At 40.2% G+C, this 26,752-nt stretch overlaps 1 protein-coding gene across 4 annotated transcripts in view; it reads left to right on the top strand.

The window, feature by feature from the left end:
* Positions 1-26,752, top strand: part of MAPK14 (mitogen-activated protein kinase 14) — a 55,485-nt gene that overhangs the window by 23,155 nt on the left and 5,578 nt on the right. For 2 of the 4 annotated variants that reach the window (XM_042861493.2, XM_042861491.2), the window contains exons 3-9: positions 6,240-6,298; positions 11,984-12,095; positions 12,624-12,653; positions 13,162-13,209; positions 13,706-13,820; positions 14,617-14,688; positions 22,439-22,518. In XM_042861493.2, the coding sequence (XP_042717427.1) occupies positions 6,240-6,298; positions 11,984-12,095; positions 12,624-12,653; positions 13,162-13,209; positions 13,706-13,820; positions 14,617-14,688; positions 22,439-22,518 (516 nt within the window). The remainder of the gene's footprint in view (positions 1-6,239; positions 6,299-11,983; positions 12,096-12,623; positions 12,654-13,161; positions 13,210-13,705; positions 13,821-14,616; positions 14,689-22,438; positions 22,519-26,752) is intronic. The other 2 variants (XM_065592392.1, XM_042861492.2) reach the window with 1 other exon arrangement.

The raw sequence follows: 26,752 nt of genomic DNA, 5'->3' as shown, positions 1-26,752 counted from the left end.
AAATTAAAACAAATAGTAAAAAGTTCTTTAGCTATATAAATTAAAAGAAAACAAGGAAAGAGGAAGTGGGGCTACTTTGCATTGAAGATGGGGTCGAGATAAGATAATTTAGGTATGTCTCAAAACCTAAATGAATACTTTGCCTCAGTTTTCAACAGGGTGGATAAAAATCAATGATTTAAAAAAATCAGATTTTTTTGTTAAAATGCTTTTTGAGGGAAAAAATCTATCTAAAGATAGTTTTAATTAAGATATCTCATCATGGAATAGGGATTATAAATCCTAATTCTATAGTATGAGACAATATATTCATGTAATGTTTAAGAAAAGTTTTGTAAATGAGTTCCAATAGTTCATGGATTAGGGACCCAATTTTATGGGGCTCAAGGGGCTTCTGTATAGATTATTTAGGTTAATCTTTCTATCTACTCAATGGGATTCAATGCTCAGTCTAGAAGATACCATCAGAAATGCTTAGTTTTGCAGTTCTCAAACGGTGGATTTGTGTCTCCAGAGATAACATGCTTGTTAACAGCAAAATGTTTTTAAATAAATAAAATATAGAGGTGAGAAATAACAGATCTCAACCCTATTGTCCCTCTGCAAATTTATGTACCTTACCTCTCTCTAAAAGTGCAAAGTTTCAAAAAGTTCAATGAATAGAAGATTGTTGGGGGCGGAATATATCTTGACAAGGAGAAGTCTGGAGATAAATGTGAGAAGGGAGGGACAGGCAGTAGAAACAAAAGTGAAACTGTTTGAGCAGCAAGTCTTGAGGTCTTTCTAGTGTAGCCTTAATTGATTTGAGATCTACCATACCATTCTCTCACTAGATGGGAAAACCTATAATGGCAGCAGGTCCTAAAAGAGACCCAGTTTGGTAATAAGAACCATTCAAAAAATATATGTTTGCTGATGATGTTTTAAAGAAAGTCACACCAGTGAACTGGTGGAAATCACTTAAACACTCGGATTCAGAGACTGTTGAAGTGATAATCTCACTTTTAACAGCAGTAGCTTCTTCTGCAGTGTAGAAAGAATATTTTCTTCCTTTGGACTAATTCATTCCAAATTGAGAAATTGTTTGGGACCTGAAAAAGCAGGAAAGCTTGTTTTTCTTTTCCAGATTATGAACAAACTGAAAAATGAAGGTGAAGACGACTGAGTTAGCTGCAGAAGCCAATATTCTAAGTTTCTCATGTTGAGCTGGCTGACATAGTCAATTTAATTTTTTTTTTTTAATTTCATTTAACTATTTTAGTTAAAAACAATTTTAACAAAAACAAACCTGGTTTTAAAAAAATTGACTTTTTAACTACATTCAAAAATTCTTATGCTTGTTTTGTTAAAATATTATATGTTTGCTGTTGAAGAAAAAAAATCCAAAATACATAACGTTGTTTTAGTTAAATAAAACAATTTAAATGTCTGTCTTGTGATGTTCTCCTCCTAATACAGCATGGCAACAAAATCCTCCAAATATTAATGATTAACCTGTTGAATTGGAGATAGTCCACCTCCGAATGACTTCATAAATATCTTCTTCAATTACCTTTGGTAAATGAAATAACCAAACAATCATACATTTTCTGATATAGTGGTAAAACTAATCTGAAAAGTTTTCAAAATAAATCACTTAAAAATGTATCGTGTGTACCTTCTAAAAATGAAACCTATATCTATCTCTGAGTTGTGAAGAATATGTATTAAAGTTATAACAACAAGCAAGAATGCACTTTTATGTAGAAATCCATGATTAAATAGAGTCTTCCTGACTAGTGATTTAAATCATTATTTAAATCAAATTGATTTTCAATAAGGATGATGATATAGAACATGGAGACAAAGGCAGGAAGGCAAATGGGAATGGATGTATGATAATTAGAAATTACCACATCTAAGGTGGAAACAAAACTCAGAGCTTAATATATTCAAGTCAGGGGAACCTGAGAATCTCCATCCCAGAATACAGAAAGAATAGGTACAATTACAAGTATTTTTAATAAATCTATCAAATTGGGTTTGGTACTATATGACTGAGGAATAGCAAATGCACAGTATTTCTATTTAAGCAAGTGGGTGGGAGGGAGTGAACCAAGCAACTACAGATCTTTTAGTCTGACCTCAATAATATGAAAGACTTTTTTGAACAAATTTTGAAGAAAAGAATATAGTGCCAAACTAAATTGACATCTTTCTTTGATGAGAACTGATTCTCTAAACAAGGGAAATGCGGTAAATCTAATCCAGAGGTGGGCAAACTATGGCCTGGGGGCCACATCCGGCCCTTCAGACATTTTAATTTGGCCTGTGAGCTCCCGCCAGGGAGCAAGGTCCGGGGCTTGTCCCGCTCTGGCACTCCAGCCAGGGAGTGGGGTTGGGGGCTTGCCCTGCTCTGCGCGTGCCATGGCTCTGTGCGGCTCCTGGAAGCAGCTGCATGTCTTTCCTCCAGCTCCTACACGTAGTGGCAGCCAGGGGGCTCTGCATGCTGCCCCTGCCCCAAGTGCTGTGCCGCAGCTCCCATTGGCTGGGAAACAAGGCCAATGGGAGCTGCAGGGACGGGGCAGCACACAGAGCCACCTGGCCGCGCCTCCACATAGGAGCCGGACGGGGGACATGCTACTGCTTCCAGGAGCTGCTTGAGATAAGTGCCCCAACCCCCTGCCTCAGCCCTGATCCCCCTCCCGCCCTTCGAACCCCTCGGGCCCAGCCGGGGACCCTCCTGCACCCCTAACCCCTCATACCCAGTCCCACCCCAGAGCCCGCACCCTCAGCCCCACCCCTGCACACCACCCGCCTTCCCCAGCCTGAAGCCCCCTTCTCACACCCTGAATTCCTAGTTTCTGACCCCACCCCAGAGCCCGCACCCACAGCCGGAGCGCTCACCCCCTTCCAAACTCCAATTTCTTGAGCATTCATGGCCCGCCATACAATTTCCATACTCAGATGTGGCCCTCGGGTTAAAAAGTTTGCCCACCCCGATCTAATCTATCTGGACTCCAGTAAAGCGTTTGATACAGTACCACATGGGAAATTAGCATCCATCAGCAAGGGCTGCCTGATTCCCTCATGTGATTATACAGTGCCCTTCCCAAGCAATTGAATGGCTAAGACATTTAGATTTACACACTTGACTTGAACATCTACGTAAATGCAATCACAATAAACAAAAAGCATCTAGTTAAACTGGAGAATATGGGAATTAGTACAAGGATTGTAAGGTGAGTAAGGAACTGGCTCAAAGGGAGACAACAACAGGTTGTGCTGAAAGGGGAGTTGTTGGACTGGAGGGAGGTTATTAATGGAGTTCCTCAGGGACTGGTCTTGTTTAATATTTTTATTACTGATCTTGGCTCAGAAAGTAGGAGTGTGCTAATGAAGTTTGCTGATGACCTAAAGTTAGGAGGCATTGTCAACACAGAGGAGGACTGGAATACGACAAGAACTGGATGACCTTGAGGGTATGGAGTAATAAAAATGGGAAGAAAGTGAATAGTACAAAGTGCAAATTCATGCTCTTACAGACTAAGAAGAAGATTTCCATTATAAGCAGGGGGCACGTTGTTGGAAATGCCAGAGGAGGCTAAAGACCTGAGTCACCGAATGAATGAGCCACCAGTGTAGTGCAGCCCTGAAAAAGCAAATGAGATTCTGGGCTGCATTGGGAGAGGTATATCCAATAAAGGTAGGGAAGTATTAATATCATTGTAGAAAGCACTGGTAAGACCACCTCTATAATACAGGGTACAATTCTGGTCATCATAGTACCAAACCTAATTTGATAGATTTATTAAAAATATTGGAATAGGTGCAGAGAATGGCTACTGGGACGATCGGAGGAATAGAGAAGAGACTAAAACAGCTTGGTTGTATAGACTTCTGGGGTGTGCGCAAGAGGATCCTTGGGGGTGCACGGCAGGAGGAGCAGTTTTTTGTTTTGTTTTGTTTTTGCTTCATCAGGTGGGAATCCGAGCGTTTTGTGTTTGGGTTTTTTTTGCTTCGGTGCGGCAGAGGTGCATGCTCAAAAATTTTTTTACTGATAGGGGTGCGTGATCAAAAAAGTTTGGAGACCACTGGTTTAGACTAGGAAAATGAAGGGTCCCAGGGATCTGCTTGCACTCAATAAATACGCCAGGGAGGGAAAAGAGCTATTTAAGAAAAAGGACAATGTTGCCACAAAAACAAATGGGTATAAACTGACTATGAGTAAATCTAGGCTGGAAATTAGAAGAAGGTTTCTACCCATTGCAGAAGTGAGGTTCTGGAATAACCTCCCAAAAGGAGGAATGGGGGCAAGAAACTTGATTCGTTTCAAGATGGAGCTTGATAAATTTATGAAAGGGATTATATGATGTGGTTGCCTGTGATAGCTGGGGACTAGAATCAATGTCCTGGAAGATTTCTTCCATTTGCATCTTAGGTTTGTTTTTGATTACAGAGCCCAGAATTTTGCTAGGCACCTTAATAATGCAAATAAAAAGGCATGGAATCGCTACTGCGAAGCGTACAGTCTAATCATATGTATGGCCAGGACTCTAACTTCCTATCTTGATGTGTATCTTTTTCTCATCCACCTTGTTTCATAGCCAAACTTTTTTGCTGGTCACTCAAGTAGTGTGTAGCTGTAGGGTTTCCTAAAACATATTCTGTCCTATACTGGATCTCACCACAAAACCTTTGGGATATTTTGTTTTGTAACCTATCAAACTAGGGTTTACACCTGTGTCCTTCTGTGTTGATCAGTTGCACGGGTTTGTATTGCCTCTCAGGTCAGGATCTTCACTGGGAAAAGAGGTATTTAGACCTGTTAACTAAAACTTTGTGTTCACTCATTTTGATTTCCTTCTCTATTGACATCTAGAAAATGGGGAGTCATCATGTTAAGGGTAAAGAACTTCTGTATTAAAATTCTTGTGTACTCCATAGATCAGAATGAAGACTGGAATTGAAGAATATTTGAAAAATTCTCTGTGACTTGAATTATTTTATTTAACAAAAAAACTAACTAGACCCTGTTATACACATTTTCAAAATAGATAAAAATCCAAAAAAAAAAACCCCATTCTTTATTTGTTATTTTCTATCTGAATGTAATCAGGCATTATAATAAAACATCATAGAGTTATAAAGCCAAGCATTAACAAATAGTTAACAAAGGATAATGAAAACACAGACAGGTATAGACTCTTGCTATATTTGATGTACAGTTTTTCAACAATACCTTCTTGGTCTCTGGCATCTTAAAGGTGTTTTGGATCAATATAGTATTAGAATTATTTCCACCAATAACTTAATTTAGAAGGAAAGAATTACTACTTCTCAATCCAATTAATTCTGATTTTAAAACCTCAATTGTATGCTTTCTCTACTGTGCTGTCTTTAAAAGCATTTTGTTTTGTAATTAGACTTTCAGTTATCCACTGCTTTCTTTTCCTCCTCCCTAATAGATTATCCAGTATTTCATGTAGCATTTTTAAACTTGCATAACACTTTCAAAAGATGAGTCTGGGAGCTTAAATTCATAACTTTGCCAGACACTAAAAATCATGGACTATATAGAGACACTGGATTTATGGCTTATTACAAAAATCTGTAATCCACTAACAACCCTCCTTCCCACCAGCTGCTTTCCCTTTCTCCTTTCCTCCCTGTGATTGGGGGTGGAGTGGGGTTTAATTGCCAACTTCACCTTGAATGGACCCTTGCAGTATGCATTGGCTACTTATGCTAAACAATCTGTTCCACCTTGTATTTAGCAGTGAGTACCTTTCCTAGACCTGAAGAAGAGCTCTGTGTAAGCTTGAAAACTTGTCTCTCTCGCCAACAGAAGTTGGTCCAATAAAAGATATTACCTCACCCACCTTGTCTCCTAATATCCTGGGACCAATGTGGCTACAACAACGCTGAATATAGCATTTGTGTCAAGTGATAATATCAAGTTGCTTTACTTGATTTTTCACCTTTCCCTATTTGATTTTTTTGGATGGTTGGGGTAAAAATGGCAACCATAGGGATTGAAACTGGAATTTTTTTCCCCGCAAGAACATAAGCTGTATTCAGGATCATGAAAACTAATTTCTTCCCTCCTCCCCTGGCCTCTTGATGTGTTTGGAAGAAAAAAGTGAGATGGAGTGAATCTTTTCTACTCCAGTACAGGAACTAACCACTTATGAAGTAGATCAGATTATATTACAAAATATATTTCAGTTTTCTCATTTTTTGCCTTTTTTTCTTTATAGGTGATTGGTCTGTTGGATGTGTTCACACCTGCTAAGTCACTGGAAGAATTCAATGATGTGTAGGTAACATCTTTGAAAACTGCAGCCCAAGCATATATGATTATAGAAACGTAGGGCTTGAATGAACCTTGAGAAGTCTAATCCAGCCCCTCAACTGTGACTAAACCATCACTGACAGGTGTTTGTCCAACCTGTTTTTAAAAACCTCCAATGATGGGGATTCCACAGCAAGCTTTTCCTAATATCTAACCTAAATCTCCCTTGCTTCAAATTAAGCCCATTACTACTTGTCGTACCTTGAGTGGACATAAAGAACAATTGATCACTGTTCTCTTTATAACAGCCCTTAACATATTTGAAGACTGTTACATCTTCCCCTGCTTCTCTTCTCTCTCTCTCCTGCTTTCCCCTCCTTCCCCGCCATAAGCAAATAAACTACTATAGTAGTGCTAGCTACCCTTGGTACATGGTTGAAATTTGGAAGGATTATGAGGATTATAGTTAAATTTTGTTTTAGAATTACAGGTCTTTTCTAGCGCTAATTTCTTATTAATCATCTCATCCTTCCTCCTGCCAGTGTAGGATTGTTCCCTATAGTGCTTTTGCTAGTACCTTGTCTAGTCTAGTTTCAAACCTCTGAACTGATGGGACTTCTGCTACATCGCATGTGAGATTATTTCAAGGCCTAATCATTCTCCTTGTCCAGAAACTCTCACTTCTAATGATATCTCCTTGTTGTGCCATAAACAACCCCTTCCCTGTTTTATATTTATACCCTTCAAGTACTAGTAGATATCCTTTGTGTTCCTCCCATCACTGTTTACTCTTTGCTGAGCCAACCTATACATATTTAGGCTGGGATTTTCAAAGGCACCCAGTTTCCTTTAGCGCCTTTTGAAAATCCCCATTTTAGCTCCATTAGTCTTGTCGAAAGATGTAAAATAATCACTCTTTTTAAATGACAAAAAAGTAGGAAAGGGGTAGTGCATTCATGAGTTCTCTGAAGCCATAGTATATATAGTGGGGTGTCCTGGTCATCTCCCTTTGTGCTACTCAGGCAATGCATTCGGTACCTGCCTTGGTGGGTAGGAGTGCTTTGGAAGAGATTGACTGGGTTGGGAAATTAACATTTACCTTATCTGGAATAAGGCCACCTGTGCCAAGCTATTCATAAATTTTTAAAAGATATAATCCAGTAGATATTTGTGTCTCATGTTGGACTAAAGATGAAACCAATTAACTTCGAGAAACAGTGAAATTGACCTGGAAAGAGAGTATGAAAGCAGTCTTTTTTGGTTACTTTAGTGACTCCAAAACTGCTATAGTTTATCACCAAATTCCAGCCCCTTATGGAACAGGTTTATGTTTCTGGAATCGTGATGTGCCTGGGAATGGCTTGTAGCAGGATACAGCTGTGAGCTGCTGCAAGCAGTTGACAAGGCATTGTCATGAGCTGTATAAATACAGTCTTTGATCCTGACAGATGAAGGGTGAGACAGAGGGGAAGTGGATAAATGGATATCTAGATCCGTAAGTTGTTCTTGGATCCCACACAAGTGTGATTCTGCAGCACAAAGGACAAGAGAGCACATGTTCTGTTAATGCAAACTTAGGACATTACTCTGTTAACTGTTGTATGCCTAACGTAGAGTGCTCTTACAAGTCTGCTTTCAGCTAGTCCACTGGCATATGAAGGATGGTGGTCTCTGGGGAGATAGTAGCATTTGTCAAATGGGGTATTTGTATTTTCTTCAAAGGCATATCTTAAAGCAGATCTCTACTGTTGAGTCTGTGCTCCATTAACATGTCTTGCAGGATTCTCCTAGGTAAAATCCATTACCAGACAATACTTGGTTGGCTCATTCCTGCTCCTGCTAAACAGGCCAGGATCTCTTGTTTCCAGCCATGAGTCCCTTGCATTACTATGCACTAGCTAAATGGAGCCACAATAGCTATTTTGTCTTTCAGTTACTACTTGTTTATATCTCTCTTTTGGCTCAATAAAACTAAGCCTAGTGCCTTCAGCTTTCTTTAAATAAAATAGAATTCAATCGTTGTGCCTCTTTCTCAGTCATCTGGTCTTACCACTTTAGGTCACCTGCCTCCATTTTGTTTTTCTTTGCCCCTCCCCCCACATCAAAAAAGAAACAGCCCTTTGGCTCGCACAGTGGTCAATACACGGATTCAATGGCCAACAATATGGTTGCCATTTTCAATGTTTAGAGAAGAACCACAGTTGTCCTATCTGAATTCAGGTTTGTCTGCAAATAGTCAAGACTTGGGGTGAGCATTTAACACTTTCCTGGGCACCTGAGGCCAAGAACCAGGCTAAATCAGCTAGAAAGTTGAGAGGTAAAAAGTATCTTATAATGCCGTAGTTGAGCGAGCCAGCTGGGTGTTAATTGTGCACTTGGTTTCAACACAAGTTAGGCATGAAGTCCTAAGGTTGCACTTTGACTCCTTTGAAGTGTTCAGCTGTGTCATGCTTTAGGACCTTGAGGTCACCTCATGTCATGCTCACCTCCATGCTTTGAGACTGATGCTTTAGATACAGCTTGAAACACATACTGAGTTGATGCTGAACTGCTGAAGTCATTCTGCAGCTGCTCTTGGTCAAGACTGTTCAAAGCCTCTGGAGATTCAGGCCAGGTCTACAGTACAAATCTGTATTGGTATAACTATGTCGCTCGGGGTGTGAAAAATCCACACCCCGAGCGACGTAGTTATATCGACCTAGCTCCCCATGTAGACAGCACTATGTCGACAAGAAAGCTTCTCCCTCTGCCATAGCTATCTATCACCTCTTGGGGAGGTGGATTAACTACGCCAACGGCAGAGGCTCTCCCATCGGCATAGGAGCGTCTTCACTAAAGTGCTACAGCGGCACAGCCCTCAGAGTCTAAACGTTTTGGTGCTGATGGGTCATATCCTCACACCAGGGGTCCATGGGTACCTGTTTATCTCCTTCACATCCTTTGTTCCATCATATTGCCATTGCTTTAATTCACGCGTATGGACTTTTTCCATCTGTAGAAGATGGTGGTGATTTAACAACCTTTTTATAGAGCAATGTGATAGAAATGGCTGAAAGCAATGTAAGAGCTAGGTGTAACTTGTGATTCAGGGTGCTGTGCTAATGCCAGTGTCCCATGCCCTGATGCATCGACACAACATTCTTTGCTTGCCACATGGAATCAAGGGGATGTTTATGGTAACAAAAGAATTCCCTGTTACGTGGCTGCTGCTTAATGAGCCTGAAGACTTTTCAGATACACTGCAGATCTCCATAGGAATTGACTTAAAAGCTACACATTACCACCCCAGAGAGTCCAAGATAGCTAAGGGATACTTCTTCAGCTAGACGATCAAGGATTTCCGAGTTAAGGCCAGTGGAGGGCTTTGAACTTAGGCCACACAGAAGAAAGGTCACAGCTGCCCATACGCTCAAACCAGACTGAATGAGTGGCAGTATTCCTCATACAACACTAGCTTTTCTGATTTGGCAGGATACAAATGCATTGTGCAAAAGTGACTATGGCAACAAGGAAAACTGCTCATGGTTTGATGCCCATGATTTTAGATGCAGGTTTGCCTTCGTTGGGGAAGGGTTTCCAATGTGAAGACCCTGGCTTGCATAAACAAGTACAAAACTGAGCTATAGAAGATTGAGCTCCAATTTTTAGATTCTCTCCACAGAGATTTTTTTCCTGAGCAAGCCAATTTAAAGGTCTTGGGTAAAATTTACAGAAGTGACTAGGAACTTAGGAACTGAAATGCCAAAGACGCTTCTAAAGGTGGAATTTAAGTTCTCTTTAAAATGTTACTTCTGGTGTTTTTAAGGTGCTCTGCATTTATGCATCACTGCTAATTGAGACTTATCCCCCTTGGGTTTCAGAGCCTGGGCTTTAGCCCAAAAAGGAATGTCTGTACTGCTATTTTTGACCCCAAGTACATTGGCTCTGAGAGACTCTGCAGCAAGTTGTCGGGTGGTTTTATTTTTGCATTGTAGAGATACCCATAGACTTCTGACGGGGAGAGATCTCCCTAAGTTTCATGTACTACTATACAGTGAGAGTTTAACAGCCCCTGCCATCCTTAGCACTGCAAACAAAATCTGCACCATTCAGAATTAAACGATTTAGATGACAAAACCCTTGCTTCTGAGCTTGGTAAAGGCCCTTTGCTACCAGAGGGAATAGGGGAGAATATACAGGGACTCCTCTGCTCATATACTGCTTCATAGCAAAACATTGTTATGTTCTTTATGGGTTTGTGGCAGCAATGTCTATTAGGAGAAGCACTACAGAATAGCAGAGTCCAGAGTATCTTATTTGAAGTACTGTTTCAGCAGAGAAGATTGTTTCCAAAAAATTTCAGCACGTTAGCTCGATTGATTGATTGATTGATTTTAAACACTTAATTTTATGAAAAATACCTAAACTTCTGAAGTTAGGTCATTTTGGGCTTCCTAATGTAAAACTATTACATTGCAAATGGTCTTTCACAATCTGCTCTTTCTCTTGGATGTACTGAATCATGTCTTTAGGTACATTTAGAAGGCCTACTCGTTCCAATACAATTTTGCCTGTTTGCACTAATAGAAAAAGAGGACCAACTCAGTATGAAAGTATAGTGAGAATGTGCAGGGGCACAGCTTCTAGTTTCGCTAGAATTTATCATTCTTTAATCTGGAACAATGCTAAAATAAAAATTTGAATGTAAATTTCCTACTGAGAAGAACAAAAATAGAAAGTATTGGGGGTTTTTTTGTGTGGATTTATATTTGGATGGATGGCCAGGTACCTATTGTATCTTTGGAATAAGGTGCATTTATCATTGAAAGTAACTAACAATAATTAGAGGAAAATCCTTATACATAAAATTATCGTTGGTGTTTAAAATACAATTTCTTGGCTTTTTAATTTCTCTTTGTAGTTGTTGTTAGAAGGTGGGGAAAAAAGGCAGACTCTATAGACCCTGAACACCTTCATTGTTATGGTGTCATAACTGAGGAAATCCTTGTCCAATCATTTTACATTTGGTAGCACCATATCTGCATTAGTAAAGGTTTGCAAGAATAGCTGTATCATCAGATCCTCCTAATAGAGACTCAGTGTAGCTTATTTTGCTCGCTGAACATATAGGATTGAAGTAATGTAGTCCAGAACTTTACAAACCAATATTTTTGCTTGTTTGTATGGATGGGTAGTTTGGAAAGCCGTGGACACTTCATATCCCAAAGAAAACTGGCATTCAATTTCATGCTTCAGGACATAAGCTGACATTGCCACTGGGGTCAAGGAGTTTCTTGCTCCACCCACTATTCCATCCCATAGAACATTGTTCAGCATGGGTATTCTGCTTTCCTGTGAAGCATTGGTATGACCACTCACCTGGACTTGCAAATGTCCCAGTATGTTCCCAATGCCATGCAAATGAAGAAAATTGCTCTGCTACTTCAGATATTTCTTAGTTGAGGAAAGGTTATAGAAAGAAAAGAGGAGTCTTAAATGGAGCTGCCTTTTAGTCATCTGTATTGAACAAGAAAACGCTTCATTCAGGAGTGTATGAGGAACAGAAAGGATGTCTCCATAGTGGTCAGTTATTCTAATATCCTGTTCTGTATGAAGCAAAGCTTCATTTAAGCCCTGTGAGAGTGCTAGTTTGCTTAGTAATTGTCTTTCATGGGAGAAAAGGGTATTTCCTGGTGACTCACCCTGTCCTACCTTTCCTTTTGTTTCTAGGTACCTGGTGACCCACCTCATGGGGGCTGATCTGAACAATATTGTGAAATGTCAGAAGCTCACAGATGACCATGTACAGTTTCTTATATACCAAATTCTTCGGGGTCTGAAGGTACTTGCACCAGTCCTATCAAAATACTGGGGAGATGGAAATTCCTGAAGTGTACAATCTTACTTAAAGAGATTAACACGAATGGATTGTGGAGTTTATTCACTCTCTTAGTGAATGTAGGGTAACCTTCTGTTGGCCTTTCTCCTGTCCACTTAATGATTCAGTATTGTTATAGTGCTCCACCAGTGTGAAAACATTCTCACATTGCCCATAGCAATGGGCTGAGTCTGGAAGGTTATGAATAAGAGCTGTTCTGTGCATAGTGGAGCTTTTATCTCTGCAGTTTATATAATTATTCTAGTTTCATTGTTGATAACAGTGAATTCTTCAGTGTCTGGAAGGAAACAGACTAAGTATGAAACACCTTTGTGCATATGACCCATGGAAGGCCTATGCACCACTTAAGTCCGACTTCATTCCTACTGCAAATGAATTGGGGCAGGGGGCGGTTATATGCTGTAGTAGTAAGGACGTGGGAGGATGTTTACTCATACTGATCTGTAAAATATCTGTCATCTTGTGTTACAGTACATCCATTCGGCTGACATAATACACCGAGTGAGTATTGGTACTAGGATAACTTTGTTTAAAATGTACTGAAATCAATATATTTAAAAGGTGTGACATTGAATCTATTCATCACAGCACCTGTAGAATTGGGATGAAAGCTGCTGGGTAATATTGCAGGAAGTGGTCTAGAAGTGGGAAAATGTTAAGATTCCTGGGTTCTGTTCCCATCTCTGCTTTGACTTGCTGTGTCTTTTTGGGTAGGTTGCATTACTCCTCTCTTCATTACCTTAATAGAGGTAGTGAGGCTTAATTAGCCTTTTATGAGAGAATCTTGAAAAGACTAACTGCTGCTTATACAGAACGCCTATGAGAACAGGAGAAAACTCAGTAAAAATTGGCTCTAGAATGAGACTCCCCTTCCCCCCACTATAAAAAGTTGCATTCTTATCTGAATTGTTGTTAATACCAAATGCAGACAATGCATAGCCTCTGCCATAGCTGCAGCTACTACATTATTACGCAAGACTGATGCTAATATTGTTTCCTTCTTTTTTAGGACTTAAAACCTAGTAACCTAGCTGTAAATGAAGACTGTGAGCTGAAGGTAATCTGGCGATAGTATGCACTTAGTTTGACTTGTGATTTGAGTAGTTATGGTGAACATTGAAGATGCAGAACTTACTTAAGCAAATCAGCTTCTTAATAGCTCAACTTAAAATGCCTGGAATACTTTAGTCCTCACCTGTTGTATGTTTTCAAGGGGCTGAAAGGAGGTTTGTGCTAAACTCCAATTTAACTTTTTACGTGTTGTGTGAATTTAGTGCTCATGAGAGTAAAAGCTAACCACTCTGGATTGGAATTGAGCACAGTACAGTTAGAGGCAAGTTATGCACACACAACTCTGCCTCAGTGCTGATACTTGAGGCCTATTCTATTTTTGTCTAGTGCCTTAATTTGTGTTCCATAATCTACTCTTTGCATCGTTCCATCCAGTTCTTTTTCCACCCAGTCTCAAAACTGCCTGGTTATTTGTTCTAAAGAGTTTGGGTTTCATTTTTCCATTGCAACCATGTGCGGCTTTCTCTTTTTTTGTTCTGCAGATTCTGGATTTTGGTTTGGCCCGGCACACGGATGATGAGATGACTGGGTATGTGGCTACCAGGTGGTACAGGGCTCCTGAGATCATGCTGAACTGGATGCATTACAACCAAACAGGTACACTAGCAGAGGAGTTCTCCCACATTTTTATAGTGTAGCTCTCATCTTGATAGGGATTTATGGACACACACACTCCTTCCATTTGTAAGTGTGCAACTGGGGCAACTATAGCAACTGTACTTGAGTAAAGCTGAATGGGAGGAGGCAGCATCGTGTGGCCAGCCAGCTGTCCATGGACCACAGCATGAGTGTCATTACATTAGCATTCACAGGATTTCATTTAAATAATTCACTTACAATTCTTGAGTGTATAATGAGCAAAATATCCGTCCTCATACATATTCCTCTCATTTTGCCAGGTCATGACTTCCTATAGGGATAGATAGTATAAATGTGCTCCTTTGATTGCATACCTCTATTTTCTTTTTCTGTTCTCCTGTCACCTTCTCCTCTTTACTTGTGTATACATCCCCCTGGATGGTTTTGTGGCCTTCCTTTTCCATCTGTTTCCATTTGGGTATGACAGGGGTAAGACCAGGCCCTCTTGTAGCTGTGCAAATCCATCCCACAGACATCTGCCTGTCTTGAACAGGCTTTTCCCTCTTCCTCTGTGGACTTTGATGTCTGATGGGCATTATGCCCAGCTGGGGAAACTTTCATCTAATTTGGTATTAGGTTTGCTTCGTCAAGTGTCAGCTGAGGGTGACGGAACATTGTTGGCTGGCCTGGGACATGGTATAAGTTGTATTTAATGCCAAAGCATGGACTTATTTCTACTTATTGATAAAGGTAATTCTGTTGAGATTTTATTTTTCCTATACTACATTTATCTTTTTGTTTTTGTTTTGTTCAGTTGATATTTGGTCAGTGGGGTGCATTATGGCTGAGCTCTTGACTGGAAGAACATTGTTTCCTGGTACAGACCGTATCCTTTTAAAAACTTTATTTTCTCTTTTGGAATGTAAATTAGAGCTCTTCACTTTCACCCATTTCACAAGAAAATAAAATTTTCAGTGATGACTTCTTGTGCTCCAGACATGGCTAGGTGTATCCCACGTGAGAAATCATTACTGTGCAAAAGGAGGCAGAACTCTTTCTCTTCACTGGTGCCTGCCATTACTAGAACTATCTTGTTGTCAATTGCTGGGAGTCCCTCGCCTTGTCAGTCTGACAAAAGTATTGGGTTTGGTCAATGGCACAATATGCCCCATATCCCTATTGCATCCTGCTTGTGCTTATTGCAGATTCTTTACAAGTATAAAATATCCCTTATTTCTCAGTAAGGTGACCTTCCCTGTGTGTTTAAATGGGGTGCTATTAAAGCAGCGATTCTCCTGCTTCGTTAGGCCAGGGATCGCTTGACAATTTGTTCCAAATATCCAGCTCCCTTGTCAGACACTTACTAATTTTAATCAGATGGGTTCAATTCCCCCTTTCAATGCTTCTGACGAAGTGGGTATTCACCGACGAAAGCTTATTCTCCAATACGTCTGTTAGCCTATAAGGTGCCACAGGACATTCTGTCGCTTTTTACAGATCCAGACTAACACGGCTACCCCTCTGATACTTGACTACAAGAGAGGGTAATTTGTTAGGGGACGAATAAATCCTTTGCAGGAGCATCTAAGACAGTGGTCACCAACCGGTCGATTGCGATCGACTGGTCAATCCTAGAAGATCTCCCAGTCGATTGCGGTCTTCAGCGGTGCAATGTGGCTACCGCTAAGGCAGTCTCCCTGCCTTCCCCGGCCCCACACCGCTCCTGGAAGCGGCCAGTGCAGCCTGGGGCAGGGATCTCCCTTTGCGTGCCGCTCCTGCCTGCAAGCACCGCCCCCACAGCTCACATTGGCCGGGAGAGCTGCGGGGGCAGTGCTTGCAGAGGGGCAGTAGGCAGAGCCATGTGCCCGCCGCAGGGCATGTTGAGCCCCTTCCGGGAGTGGTTTGGGGCCGGGTTAGGCCCTTAGCCTCGCTGCATCCGCCACCAACCAGGAGCCTCCAGAGGTAAGTGCTGCCCATCAGGAGGCCACACCCCAACCCTCATCCCTGAGCCCCCTCCTGGAGCCTGCATCCCAAACCCCAAGTCCCACCCTATACCCCCTCCTGCACCCCAACACTATGCCCCAGCCAGGAGCCCCCTCCCAGAGCCAGCACCCCATACCTCCTACTGCACCCAGACTCCCTCCCAGAGCCCTCACCCCCTCCTACACTCCAACCCCCTGCCCAAGGCTCAGCCCAGACCCCCCTCCCACACTGTGAACCCCTCGTCCCAGCCCGATGAAAGTGAGTGAGGGTGAGGGAGAGCAAGCGACAGAGGGTGGGGGGAATGGCGTGAGCGGAGCAGGGCATCGGGGAAGGGGCAGGGTAGATCCTGGGTTGCCCTTAGATTCAAAAAGTGATCTTGGGCATAAAAAGGTTGGAGACCACTGATCTAGGAATATCTTCCCCAGGGAATTAGAACAAAAAAACTACTATTTGGAACAAATTGGTGTGTTTCAAAGAAAAAAATAAAACTTTAGTGCAGCCATTAAATTACTAGGGATAAACATCATCCCTGGCAGAAGTGATTGAGTAACATCTAAATATAGGGATGGATTTTGACAGAGATTAACCACCTTTCACCAAAACTCCCCCCACACCACACACTTGACTGCAGTGTGTCTGCATAAGCACTAATATTTACATCTATTTACTAGAACATATTGTCATTCAGTTTTCTATTAATGTTTAATATGTTAACTTACTATTTAAGATGTAATCTTGGAAAGCACTTTCCTAGGTCTTAAAAAAAACAAAACCCAATTGCTTTTTTCCTTTCATTACACTTGTCATTTTCTGTTGCATGTTTTCTCTTCCTCCTTCAGTGTGTCTTACTGAATAGTAAGACACACATCCTTCTTCCTCTCCTTGCTTTGCATTATCTACTTCCTTTCCTTCCCTGCTAACTGTGATCTCACTCATTCCTCTAAATTTGCTAAATATGCTCTCATTCGAAATCAGTCATCATCTCCTTTTCCTCTCCCCTCTTTTCAGTTGGGCTACTTGATCCCCAGTTCTGCTTCTCTCTCTCTCTCCCACCCTCCTCTTTGTCTGGGGTCTAGAAGAGAGAAATAGACAAAAACTACTGTCTCCCCATTTTGACTACCTAATTGCTGGCAACCAATTTATCAGGTGGTCTCGCTTGGACACTTGGCTTTTTGCTGCAGAAAAAGAAACCAGAATAGCTGTATCAGCAAAAATATCACTGCTGTTGACATTTGACCCTGGAAGCACTGGCACCCTGAATTCAGAATATAAACAGGAGAATACTGATTCAGAGTCTCTAACAAAGGTTGCTTATACTTCAGATGATTCAGATGATGTCTCTTCTGCCAGATGTAACCAAAAAAGCTACAAAGACATGTAATTAAAATGTCTCAAATAGGATTTGCAATATAAGAGAGACAGAGTGGCCTAACGGATAGAACACTGGACTGGAACTCAGGGGAACTGGGGTTGCCATTGGCCTTCTGGGTAACCTTGGGCAAGTAACTTCAGATCTCTGTCTCGTTTTCCTCCTCTGTAAACTGGGGATGTTACTTCCTTTATAAAGTGCTTTGAAATCTACTGGTGAAAAGTGCTGTATAAGAGTTAGATGTTTTGTTAAATGCCAGGAAATACGACTCAGTGTGTACTTTACTGTACTGAGCAAAATAGAAAAATCTCTCCTTCCAAGTCTGAGAGACTTTCCTCTGACTTTTTAAAATATGCATTATAAGTGTATAACTACTGTGCAAAATCAAGTTTGATTTTAGGAAATCCTGTCCTTTCCCTGTGTCATGCTAAGGTGCTTTACTAGTTTATATATTTCCTGCAGATACTTGCAATTCTTTGTCTTGAACGCTTGCATTCTTTCACACATGTTGATAATTTGTCACATCATGATGCTTTTCTCCTAATCAGTGCTTGATTTTATATAAAGGTATTGAGGCCTTTCCCACACCTCCTCCACAGATATAGAAAGCCTTTAGTAGTTCTTTGAGCATTGCCTGCATGGATTCCCACCTTAAGTAACATGCATATCCTATGCACGTGAGGCTAGCATGTTCTGGAAAACAGTTTCTGTTGGAGGTTGTGTGTGTACCTAAGCCTTTACACCCCAGGCCAAAGATATAAAAGGGGGCTAACACCCTCCCAAACTTTGACTTGGTCCTGCATAGACAGCAACAAGGAACTAAAGGTAGTGACACACCCAGATCTTCTGCATTTGTTAAGATCAGTGCCCTGAGCTCCCAACGTGTTCAGCATTGGGGATTTATTATTCAAGAGATTAGCCATAGTTTCTATAATTATATGTACAGTGGGAACATTAAGTCTCTAAAGTGTTATCTTTGTCTTGGTTACCTCTGGGGTGAAACTCAGAGATCAAATGTGTGAGGTTCTAAAGTTAGTAAAATCTTTTTTGATGAGGGAAGAGTTGTAGGGAAATAATCAACAGATGCAGAAAATTTTGGGGTGATGGGAATAAGATCAAGGACTGTAATTGACCGAAAACCTTAATTTCTCACTGACACACAATCAGATTAATCATTCACTGTCCTCTTGAAATTCAGTCATCTTCAGAAAATGAATTAAGTGATTTCAGATCTTTGTAATCTTCCCTTATGTTTAATACTAATATTTGTGCTTTTACAAGCATATTTTCCCATTGATTAAAAACATTTTTATCACCGCTTTTTCAATGTGACTGATCCACACAAATAAGAGAGGAAGCTGATTTGCTGTTTTCTCTGTACAAAGTACTATCATGTGCAAAAGGAAACAAACATTTCTTTCACTGTTGGGAATCTTGGACGTTCGTTATAACAATATAGACAAAATTATATTTCTCTGACTGTTAAATTGACTGTATTCCGTTAAATTCTGTGATGAATATATATATAATTTTTTTGCCGTCCAATCACGTGCTGTTCTCCAGAAGTTTCATGTTGAAAATGAACCAGTTGGAAATTACATGGTCTCTTGGTACATTTTGCTCTGCTTGTCTAGCCTCTCAAGTATTCTTTGGACATGCTTTGCTTGGATAAGCTCCTGTAATCTTGCAGTGTCTGCTGATGATGATGATGATGGAAGATTGATTGTTTTCTGCATTTCAGGATCATTGGGACTTGAGTCCTCGGAGAGCCTGTGGCGATCCCTTTTGAGGTTTGCATGCTCTGCTTTCCCTTTCCATACACTTTTCTTCTTGTGAGTTTTTGTGTTTTGTTTTTGTTTTCCTTTTGCTTTGTGTGTTTACTAACTTTGTTAATTTGGTGTGTAAATGTACAGCGTTCACTTCACTCTGGCACCACTTGCCCCGTTAGTTAAGGCTATGCTTGTAATTCAGTGGGATACAGATGGTAGGCCTAAACTAGATGGAATAGTTTGCATGTTTGCATGCTGCAATGTCCACTCAGCACATTAGTTTTGCTTTTGGGAGCTACCAAGGTACTTGAAGTGTAATACACTTTGGAAATTTCTAGTAACTTCTAATACCTTGCTGTCTCCTGAGAATAGGGTTGACACGGCAGACAGCACACTATGTGCAATAGCGTCATCTGTACACCTGTGTTCACACACCAGATCAAAGCCAGCACTCTGGGTTTGTTGTGAATGGGTAATTCAGTTAAGGAGTTCAGACCCTAGCACTATTGCAGTTCTTTTTTGATCATCTTTTCTTTATCAGGTAAGATTTAAAAATAAGAGGATCTTAAAATTTAGACACAGTAGTAAATATTTTTCTTTATTTATAAAATTATATACTGGATCTATTTTTCATAAAATAGATCAAATCATCTTTGTGAGTGCCAAATAGTTATTGAGTTTTTAAAGTGTAACTACCAAAATAAAAAAATGCTTCTGACTTTCACTTTAGTTCAGTTCTTTCACACTTATAAATCAAGCCTTTTTTGCATCTTAAAATAACACTGGGCAAATTTAACATTAATACTTCACATTTCTTTCAAATACTTGGTCTTATCTAGATTAGGGATATCTGTGCAGGTGTATCCACCCAGGTTCGAACACACTGATGTAGACTTCCCTAAATGGACATGTCCTGCATTTGTAAATTATACATGGGTATCTTCTCTTGCAACCACAAGAGCACAGCAATGCTCTAGTAGTTTAGGACAAAAAGTGAAGATCTTGCTCAGCTAAAACTTCAGGGAATATTTAGATCTTTCAGAATACTTTTGACATTTTGAATTTACTCAAGACATCCAGGATATTACTGTTTCGCTTAATGAAAAGTCATGGAGTCTTTAATGATCACAAGTGGTCATGGCCTCTGTTTTGTCTTTAGTGACTATTATACAGGAGGGTCCTATGATCCTTTTAGGTCTTAAACTCAATGAATCTATATGCACAGCAACTATTCCCATATTTCTTAATGTGCATAAACATACACACTTCATTCTGGCTCTATATTTCAATTTCAGTACCATACTGTCTCCTTTTGGGTAATGCATTTTAAATAGCGGCCCAAATCCATAATTCTGATAGTCTTAAGCTTGATTTTGAAACACGCTTAAAAAGGAATTTAAATTTAAAAAATACAAATAAACCAAAGAATATCAAATCAAAATGAAGGCATGCAGGCAGTCCTTAGCTTGCACAAATGTTTTTCTTGCAAAAGAGCATGAGTGAAGGGTATAATGGCTGTCTTAAATTGACTTTCATCAGGGCCATTTAAATATAGCTGATAGTATTAACTATAGCAGTCTTCTGCTAATTATATGACAGAAATCTCTGATTCCATTATAAGTTTTGATGCCTAAGAGTTTGCAGTTCAGTGATTACCGGTACATGTATGTGATCATTAGCTGTAATGTTTGATTCAAACTTGATAAACAATCAATTTAATCAAAGTGAACTTTTTGAAAGTGAATGAAACATCAACTCATCTGTTTGTCAAAGTATATTATAGCATAGATTTTTCTATCCATTTTAGATGCATTTATTGTAGACCAAGCTTTAGTCAAAGTATGGCTTTAACAAGTAGAATTGGACTTGCAATGAGTCCCTAATATCAGCAGATGCATTTTAGGAGTACAAGGCTCGTTTTAAAAATAGCTATTTGAAAAACAACCCCTGGGCATAGGCAAAATTTAATTTAAATGTTTCCACCACTTGAAGACTTTTGTAGTAAGAATTGTAGTCTAATATATGCAAAATGCAAGTTGTAAGAATACTTTGTAGTAATGTATGCTTTGTGGCATTTGAGTAAAGAGATGCCATGTAGTGAGATACAATTGCAACTGCATTTATGAGATCAGCATGGCATTGTTTCCCTTGTGGTGAACAATGCTGCCTAAAAAGAAGATTATCTTGTATTTAAAGAAAAACCCATAACTATGTTAATGCAATTTTATGAGTATGATATTCCAGAAACAAACTTGAATGATGTAGTCTGAAATCACTAATGGGATTTGGACAGCAGCATACTAGAGCAATTTAGAGATGGAATAAGATTGCTCCCAATTTTTAAAAAAGTTGATGTCCAGTCTGGCTCTTTATTCTTGTGACTATCAGACCTGTAACAGTATTTTAACAAGCGACAGAGAGTCCTGAGAAGTGGGTATTCACCCACGAAAGCTTATGCTCCAATACTTCTGTTAGTCTCTAAGGTGCCACAGGATTCTGTCACTTTTTACAGATCCAGACTAACATGCCTAACCCTCTGATAGTATTTTAACAGATTTCTCCATGTACATTATTTTAGATTTCTTAAAGATTTATTTTCTGCCTTTTCAAAGAGAGCAGCTCAGTTGTCTAAATTACTTGATAGTAGCTCTGTTTTGGACTGGGCATTGTGTCCATTCTAGATCAGCAGTCCCATTGGAAGCACAAAGCTTTTCATCATACAGATATACAGCTTTGGGGACTTTCAGGCCCTATTTTTGCAAAGCTTCTGCCTGTTAGTTTGTTTTTGTTTTATTTTGGCAGCAGTGTTGAAACAAGATGCTGTAGTCCACTTCATATTTTCTAAAAGAAGCCAGTAGGAAGTAAGCACCCTCTGCTGGCTATGTTGGCCACTTTAACGTTCTGCAGTTTAGCGTGCAGCATGGGAAGTGAGAGAAGGGTGCAGCAGATCAGTTTTTAGGTTGCTAGAACAACTCTAGACAGCAAGCAAGTTCCAGTCATTCTGTGACATCCAGTCATTCTGTCACAAGTGGTCAGACTGTCTCAGCAGTCAATTGCAAATGGCCATGTATTGTTGCATACTAGCACCTACACTTGCCAGCCTTCTGCTTTACTGCATCTATTACTAATGTGCTTAATATTGCTAGCTACTAAAGCTCTGGGTGGATGTTAAAGGGTGGAGTGAGCATGTGAACTAAGCCTTGCCGGTGAGACAAAAGTTTTGTCTTCAATGTCTGCTGTGCATTGTTCATGGCAGTCAAGTGTAAGTGATCAACTCTGCTCAATGCACGTGTGCACATTTGTGGTCCAGTTGTTTAATGTAAATGATTTAGACACAAGTGCATCGTGTGGGGATGTTTAACTTTATACAGAAGGAATGTATAAAGTTTGCTTTAAATGACTATTCAGATAAGGTCTTGTTAGACCTTAACTCTCCAGCTTCATTAGGCTGATACTCTGAACTTTTTTTTTCATTTTGATTTGTCCCAGCATTTTCCTTTATGGTTCACCATTAGATATTGATCAGTTGAAGCTCATTTTGAGACTCGTTGGAACCCCAGGGCCTGAGCTTTTGAAGAAAATCTCCTCAGAGTCTGTGAGTTTATACTTTGATTGTAATAATCTGCCCTTTTGGGAGTCCATGTGTTTTCTACCTCTGTTCTGCCCTCTCGTAGTCTGTCTGTACCTTGTGATCTTTTTTCTGGATTTTTGGTCTTTTCCTTTTTTCATTTTTCTCTCTTGGGGTGTCCGTGAGTTCATATTTTGCCTGAGCTCTCTTCCTCCTGCCCTATCCATGGTGTGAACTCCTCTTTCCCAGCTCACTTTACATTTTCCTGACTTCTTTTTGTGGGTCTGTACTTCACAAAGGATCACACGGGCAGACACTACTGGAGAAGCACCTCTTATGGTTGGGATCTTGGGACTTGCACCAATCACTGTTTCTCCAGATTGCCTGTCCAAGGGACTCTCTATGGGCAAATGATCCCATCCAAAAATGAGCATGACATCTAAACATGTGCAATTTCTCTATGGGAGTTTGTGTGTTCTTCCCAAAGCAGCCTTTCATCTGACAGCAGAATGAGCTGCTGCTGCTGCCACCACTGAGACTTTTGTTTTCAGAGCATAAAATCCAAACGGCATTGCAGGTGCTAAATTAGGAAAGAGATGGCCACTACGGAAGAAGTGCACAACCAGCCTAGCCACTTCAGACAGTCATGCTGTGCTAATGGATGTGTTAATTTTCACTGTACTTTTGCCAGCATGTATCTATGACCACTGAAGCTTTATTTAGACAGACTCCTATTTAAATGATGACCAGTGTCTTCAGTCTTTCCTACCACCTTTGCCATGTACAAATGTTTGTTCCTGGATTATGAACCTCTTTGGGGAGGCAAAGTATAAAATAAATCACACTTAATTTTACCTGTTCACAAAATTAAAATGCACAGAAGTTACACCAAGGGGATATTCCAATTTTTTTTTTTTAAAGAGAGTATATGGGGAAGGGGGGGAGTAGCAGAAGGTAATGGGTTGCTAATGCATAGTAAATACTGATGTAATGAACTGGCTTACAGGTTTCTAGTTGCAAGCTGCAGAAAAATGGTATTGAGGTACTTGTTAAAGAATCAGAGGATCAGTTTGGTGGGGGATGAGTAGACTATTTCATATATCATATATGTGGGAGCAGGAAAGGTTTGACCTCTATCAGACATGCGAGAAGTCAGATGAGGCCAGAACTGAACAGGTCAGGTATAGGGAGAGCTAGATCTCGGTGGCCAAGAGATGTCCTGAAGATCCGGTGGGCTGAAGCATTGTGAATCAACAGAACTTTGGGTGTGGGTAAATTTGGGGGAGGACATAAAAGGACTCACAATAAGGCATGAAATCAGTGAGCAATTCACAGAATGAGTATCACTGTAGCTGTCATTTTATTGAAGTTATAGTACTCAGAGTTGCAAAGAAAATGTATCTTAGTGACTGCAGTATTACAAATCTGTGAAGTGAACTCATGTTCAGAATTGAGATGAGCTAGATAGATGTAATTAATGGTATTCCCCTTATCAAGTAAGAGGATAGCCATCTTTTATGGTGATTGAAGGAAGTTAAGCAAGAATTGAGTGATGTGTTCGAGCAGGTAGGCAGAGTATAAATTGAGAGAGGACACTTTGCTCAAGTTTTCACTGACCTCAACATAAAAATGGTACTGGAATGTTTATGAAATGCTGAACACTAGTAAGGGGAGGTAGATGGAGAGGAGAAGAGGGTTGAGAACAAAGCCTTGTTGGATCCTTCTATAGTGGTGTAGTATTGTCTCCTTTAAGTAAAGCAAAGCCTGGGGTGCAGATACACCAGAGGTAGTGTTCTAGGAGTATGGTATGGTCAGTAATGTCAAACATTACATTATGGTCAAAGACTGAGGGGATGGTGCAGAAACCAACTGGCATTCATGGATGCCTCACATGGTGAAGCTATTGAAGAGATGACATTTTTCTCCAATATTGTACTGAGATAGCTAATAGCAATTTGATTTGGTGGGTTTCTTTGTGATGTGATAGCTGTGGTTTTTAGCATGACAGGGATAGTTATGCCTATGGGAGTCATGAAGAGATGTAGAGATATGGTCTCTAGAGTGGAGGTGGCAATTTTAGAGTGAGCCGTTTTGGTGGGGGAATATTGGCAATTTTAGCAGGAGCGGGGTGGAATTTAAAAACTACGTCACAATTTAAATGAATATGTGGGGAAAACGGCATGAAAATGGCAATATATCTCCTTCAGGAAAAGCCTGAATAAATATGCCTTGCAGGATCTTGAGAAGATCATTAAGTAAAAACACTGGCCTTGTCTAGACTAGAGAAATAGGTTGTTTTAAAACACATTAGGTATTATGGGTGTATTAACATGACTTTAAACACTGGTTTAGACAAGATTTAACACTTTTAAAGATGTGTTAACTTGTCATGGTCAACCTTAATTTCTTTGTGTTTAAAAACATGTTAGATAAAGTAACACATTTTTAAACGCAAACTTTCTTCATAGTTTAGCCAGGGCCACAGCAAAGAATTGAATTCCAGACTTGAGGGCCCGCCACTGTCACCAGCTCCTGATATCTCATTTATAGACTGTTAGCTCGAAGATCTCTTCTCAGACATAGAGGTGAAGCCCATTTGAATACACTTGCATATTTGAATATATAGAAGCAGCCCAGGATCCAATAAGCATCCTAGGTCGCAAATCTGAGTTACAAAAGATGGGTGGACCGTCCCATTCAGCGGAAAGGGTACCTTCTCCATTTCCTTTGATAGTTTTCTTCAGACTACCATTATCACCTCAGACTAATTTGGAGTGGACTTCGCCCTGTTAGCCATGATTCTCAGATAGACACTGAAAAAGCAGTGTGATTGAACTGATGAACGATGTGGAGCTGAATTTCAAGGATGTAGTGTGTGGGTTGCAACCCATTGATATCTCACTAACTTCCCCATCAGCCTCATATAAATGTTGAATAAGAGAGATAATAGATTTTAGGATCCGGCTGAACTTCATGCAAGAGAGCCCTTGAGGTTAACTAACTATCTCCATACTCCCCTGTGGTAGGTTTACTTGAAGAGAAATAAAGTTAGGAGGATAGAGATGATTGTGATGTGATGCTGAATGGATGCTGTTTACATGGAGGAAAGTATCAAACTCTTTGCAGTTTGTGGCAGGAAGGGTAGAGAAGGCAGATAAATGAAGGCATGCAATGAGAGTGTTTGAAGAGTTGAGTGAGGAGTTTCAGTGACTTTAGAAATCGCAGAATGATTAAAATGTTACAGATTAGAGAGGGGTTTTGTAGGACTAAGTAGCCTTTCTAAGCCCTTTACTAAACTATGACTTTTTTTTGTTTGGTACATCAATATTTCCCCTGTTGATGACCCCAAGTCCTTCAGGATTCAAGTTCAATGTTATATTGGGACTTACGGGTAGGTGTCCCTAGATTGTCAAGGTAGCTGACACATATGCAAGCATGTTGTAGTGTTCTGAACTGCGGAAGTTTGGGAGAAGAACCACCGAGGGATAGGATTGACCCAAAGGGCAGAACGTATAGGGTAGTACTTGAGGTGATAGCTATAATAGTCTGGAAAAGAGGGCAGTTTTGGTGAATTGGAGATTAAATTTAAATTATGCATTAATGACTAAGCAGTTGATCCTGCAGGAGAAATTATTGATCTGGCCAAGAATGTGGTTGATTTTGTTTGGTGTCAGATTGGGAGAAACTAAAGGTGCTAAGGGGAGGAGAATATTTTGGCTGTCATTGAAACTACCACCTGTAGGCTGAGGAGAGACTGGATGAGGTGAAGGAAGGAAGGGTTAGGTTAAACAGGTGAATAATTGTGTAGACAAACCCTGAAACAATTAGTCTGCAGCAAGATCAAATTTTAATCTGCCATGGACTATCTGTGTGGATACTGCTGATGAGGACTAGATCAGGGGTCATTAACCAACTGTTAATGGACCTCAGCAGGGTCTGCATGGACAGTTGTCAGTGGAAGGTTAAAGCATGATAGATTCACACACACCAGGTTACTGCAAACTAAATGTTCATGTGAACAAGCCCTGAATTTTAGATTTAGAGATAGCATTAGGAAAAAGCGACAGATATTGGGAAGTCCGGGTGGGTGAAGTAATCTTTCTTTTTCTTGGACCAATTCCAGTAAAAGATATTACCTCACCCACCTTGTCTCTTTAATATCCTGGGACCAACACAGCTACAACAACACTGCAAACCATATTTTGGGAAGGAAGAAAATGAAGTGAAGAGAGAACGTTTGAGGCATGATTTGAAGATGGTG

The sequence above is a fragment of the Chrysemys picta genome, chromosome 4, assembly GCF_011386835.1.
Source record: "Chrysemys picta bellii isolate R12L10 chromosome 4, ASM1138683v2, whole genome shotgun sequence".
NCBI classification, from domain to species: domain Eukaryota; kingdom Metazoa; phylum Chordata; order Testudines; family Emydidae; genus Chrysemys; species Chrysemys picta.
The sequence above is the reverse complement of the archived record's forward strand: the minus strand, read 5'-3'. Positions and strand labels throughout refer to the sequence as shown.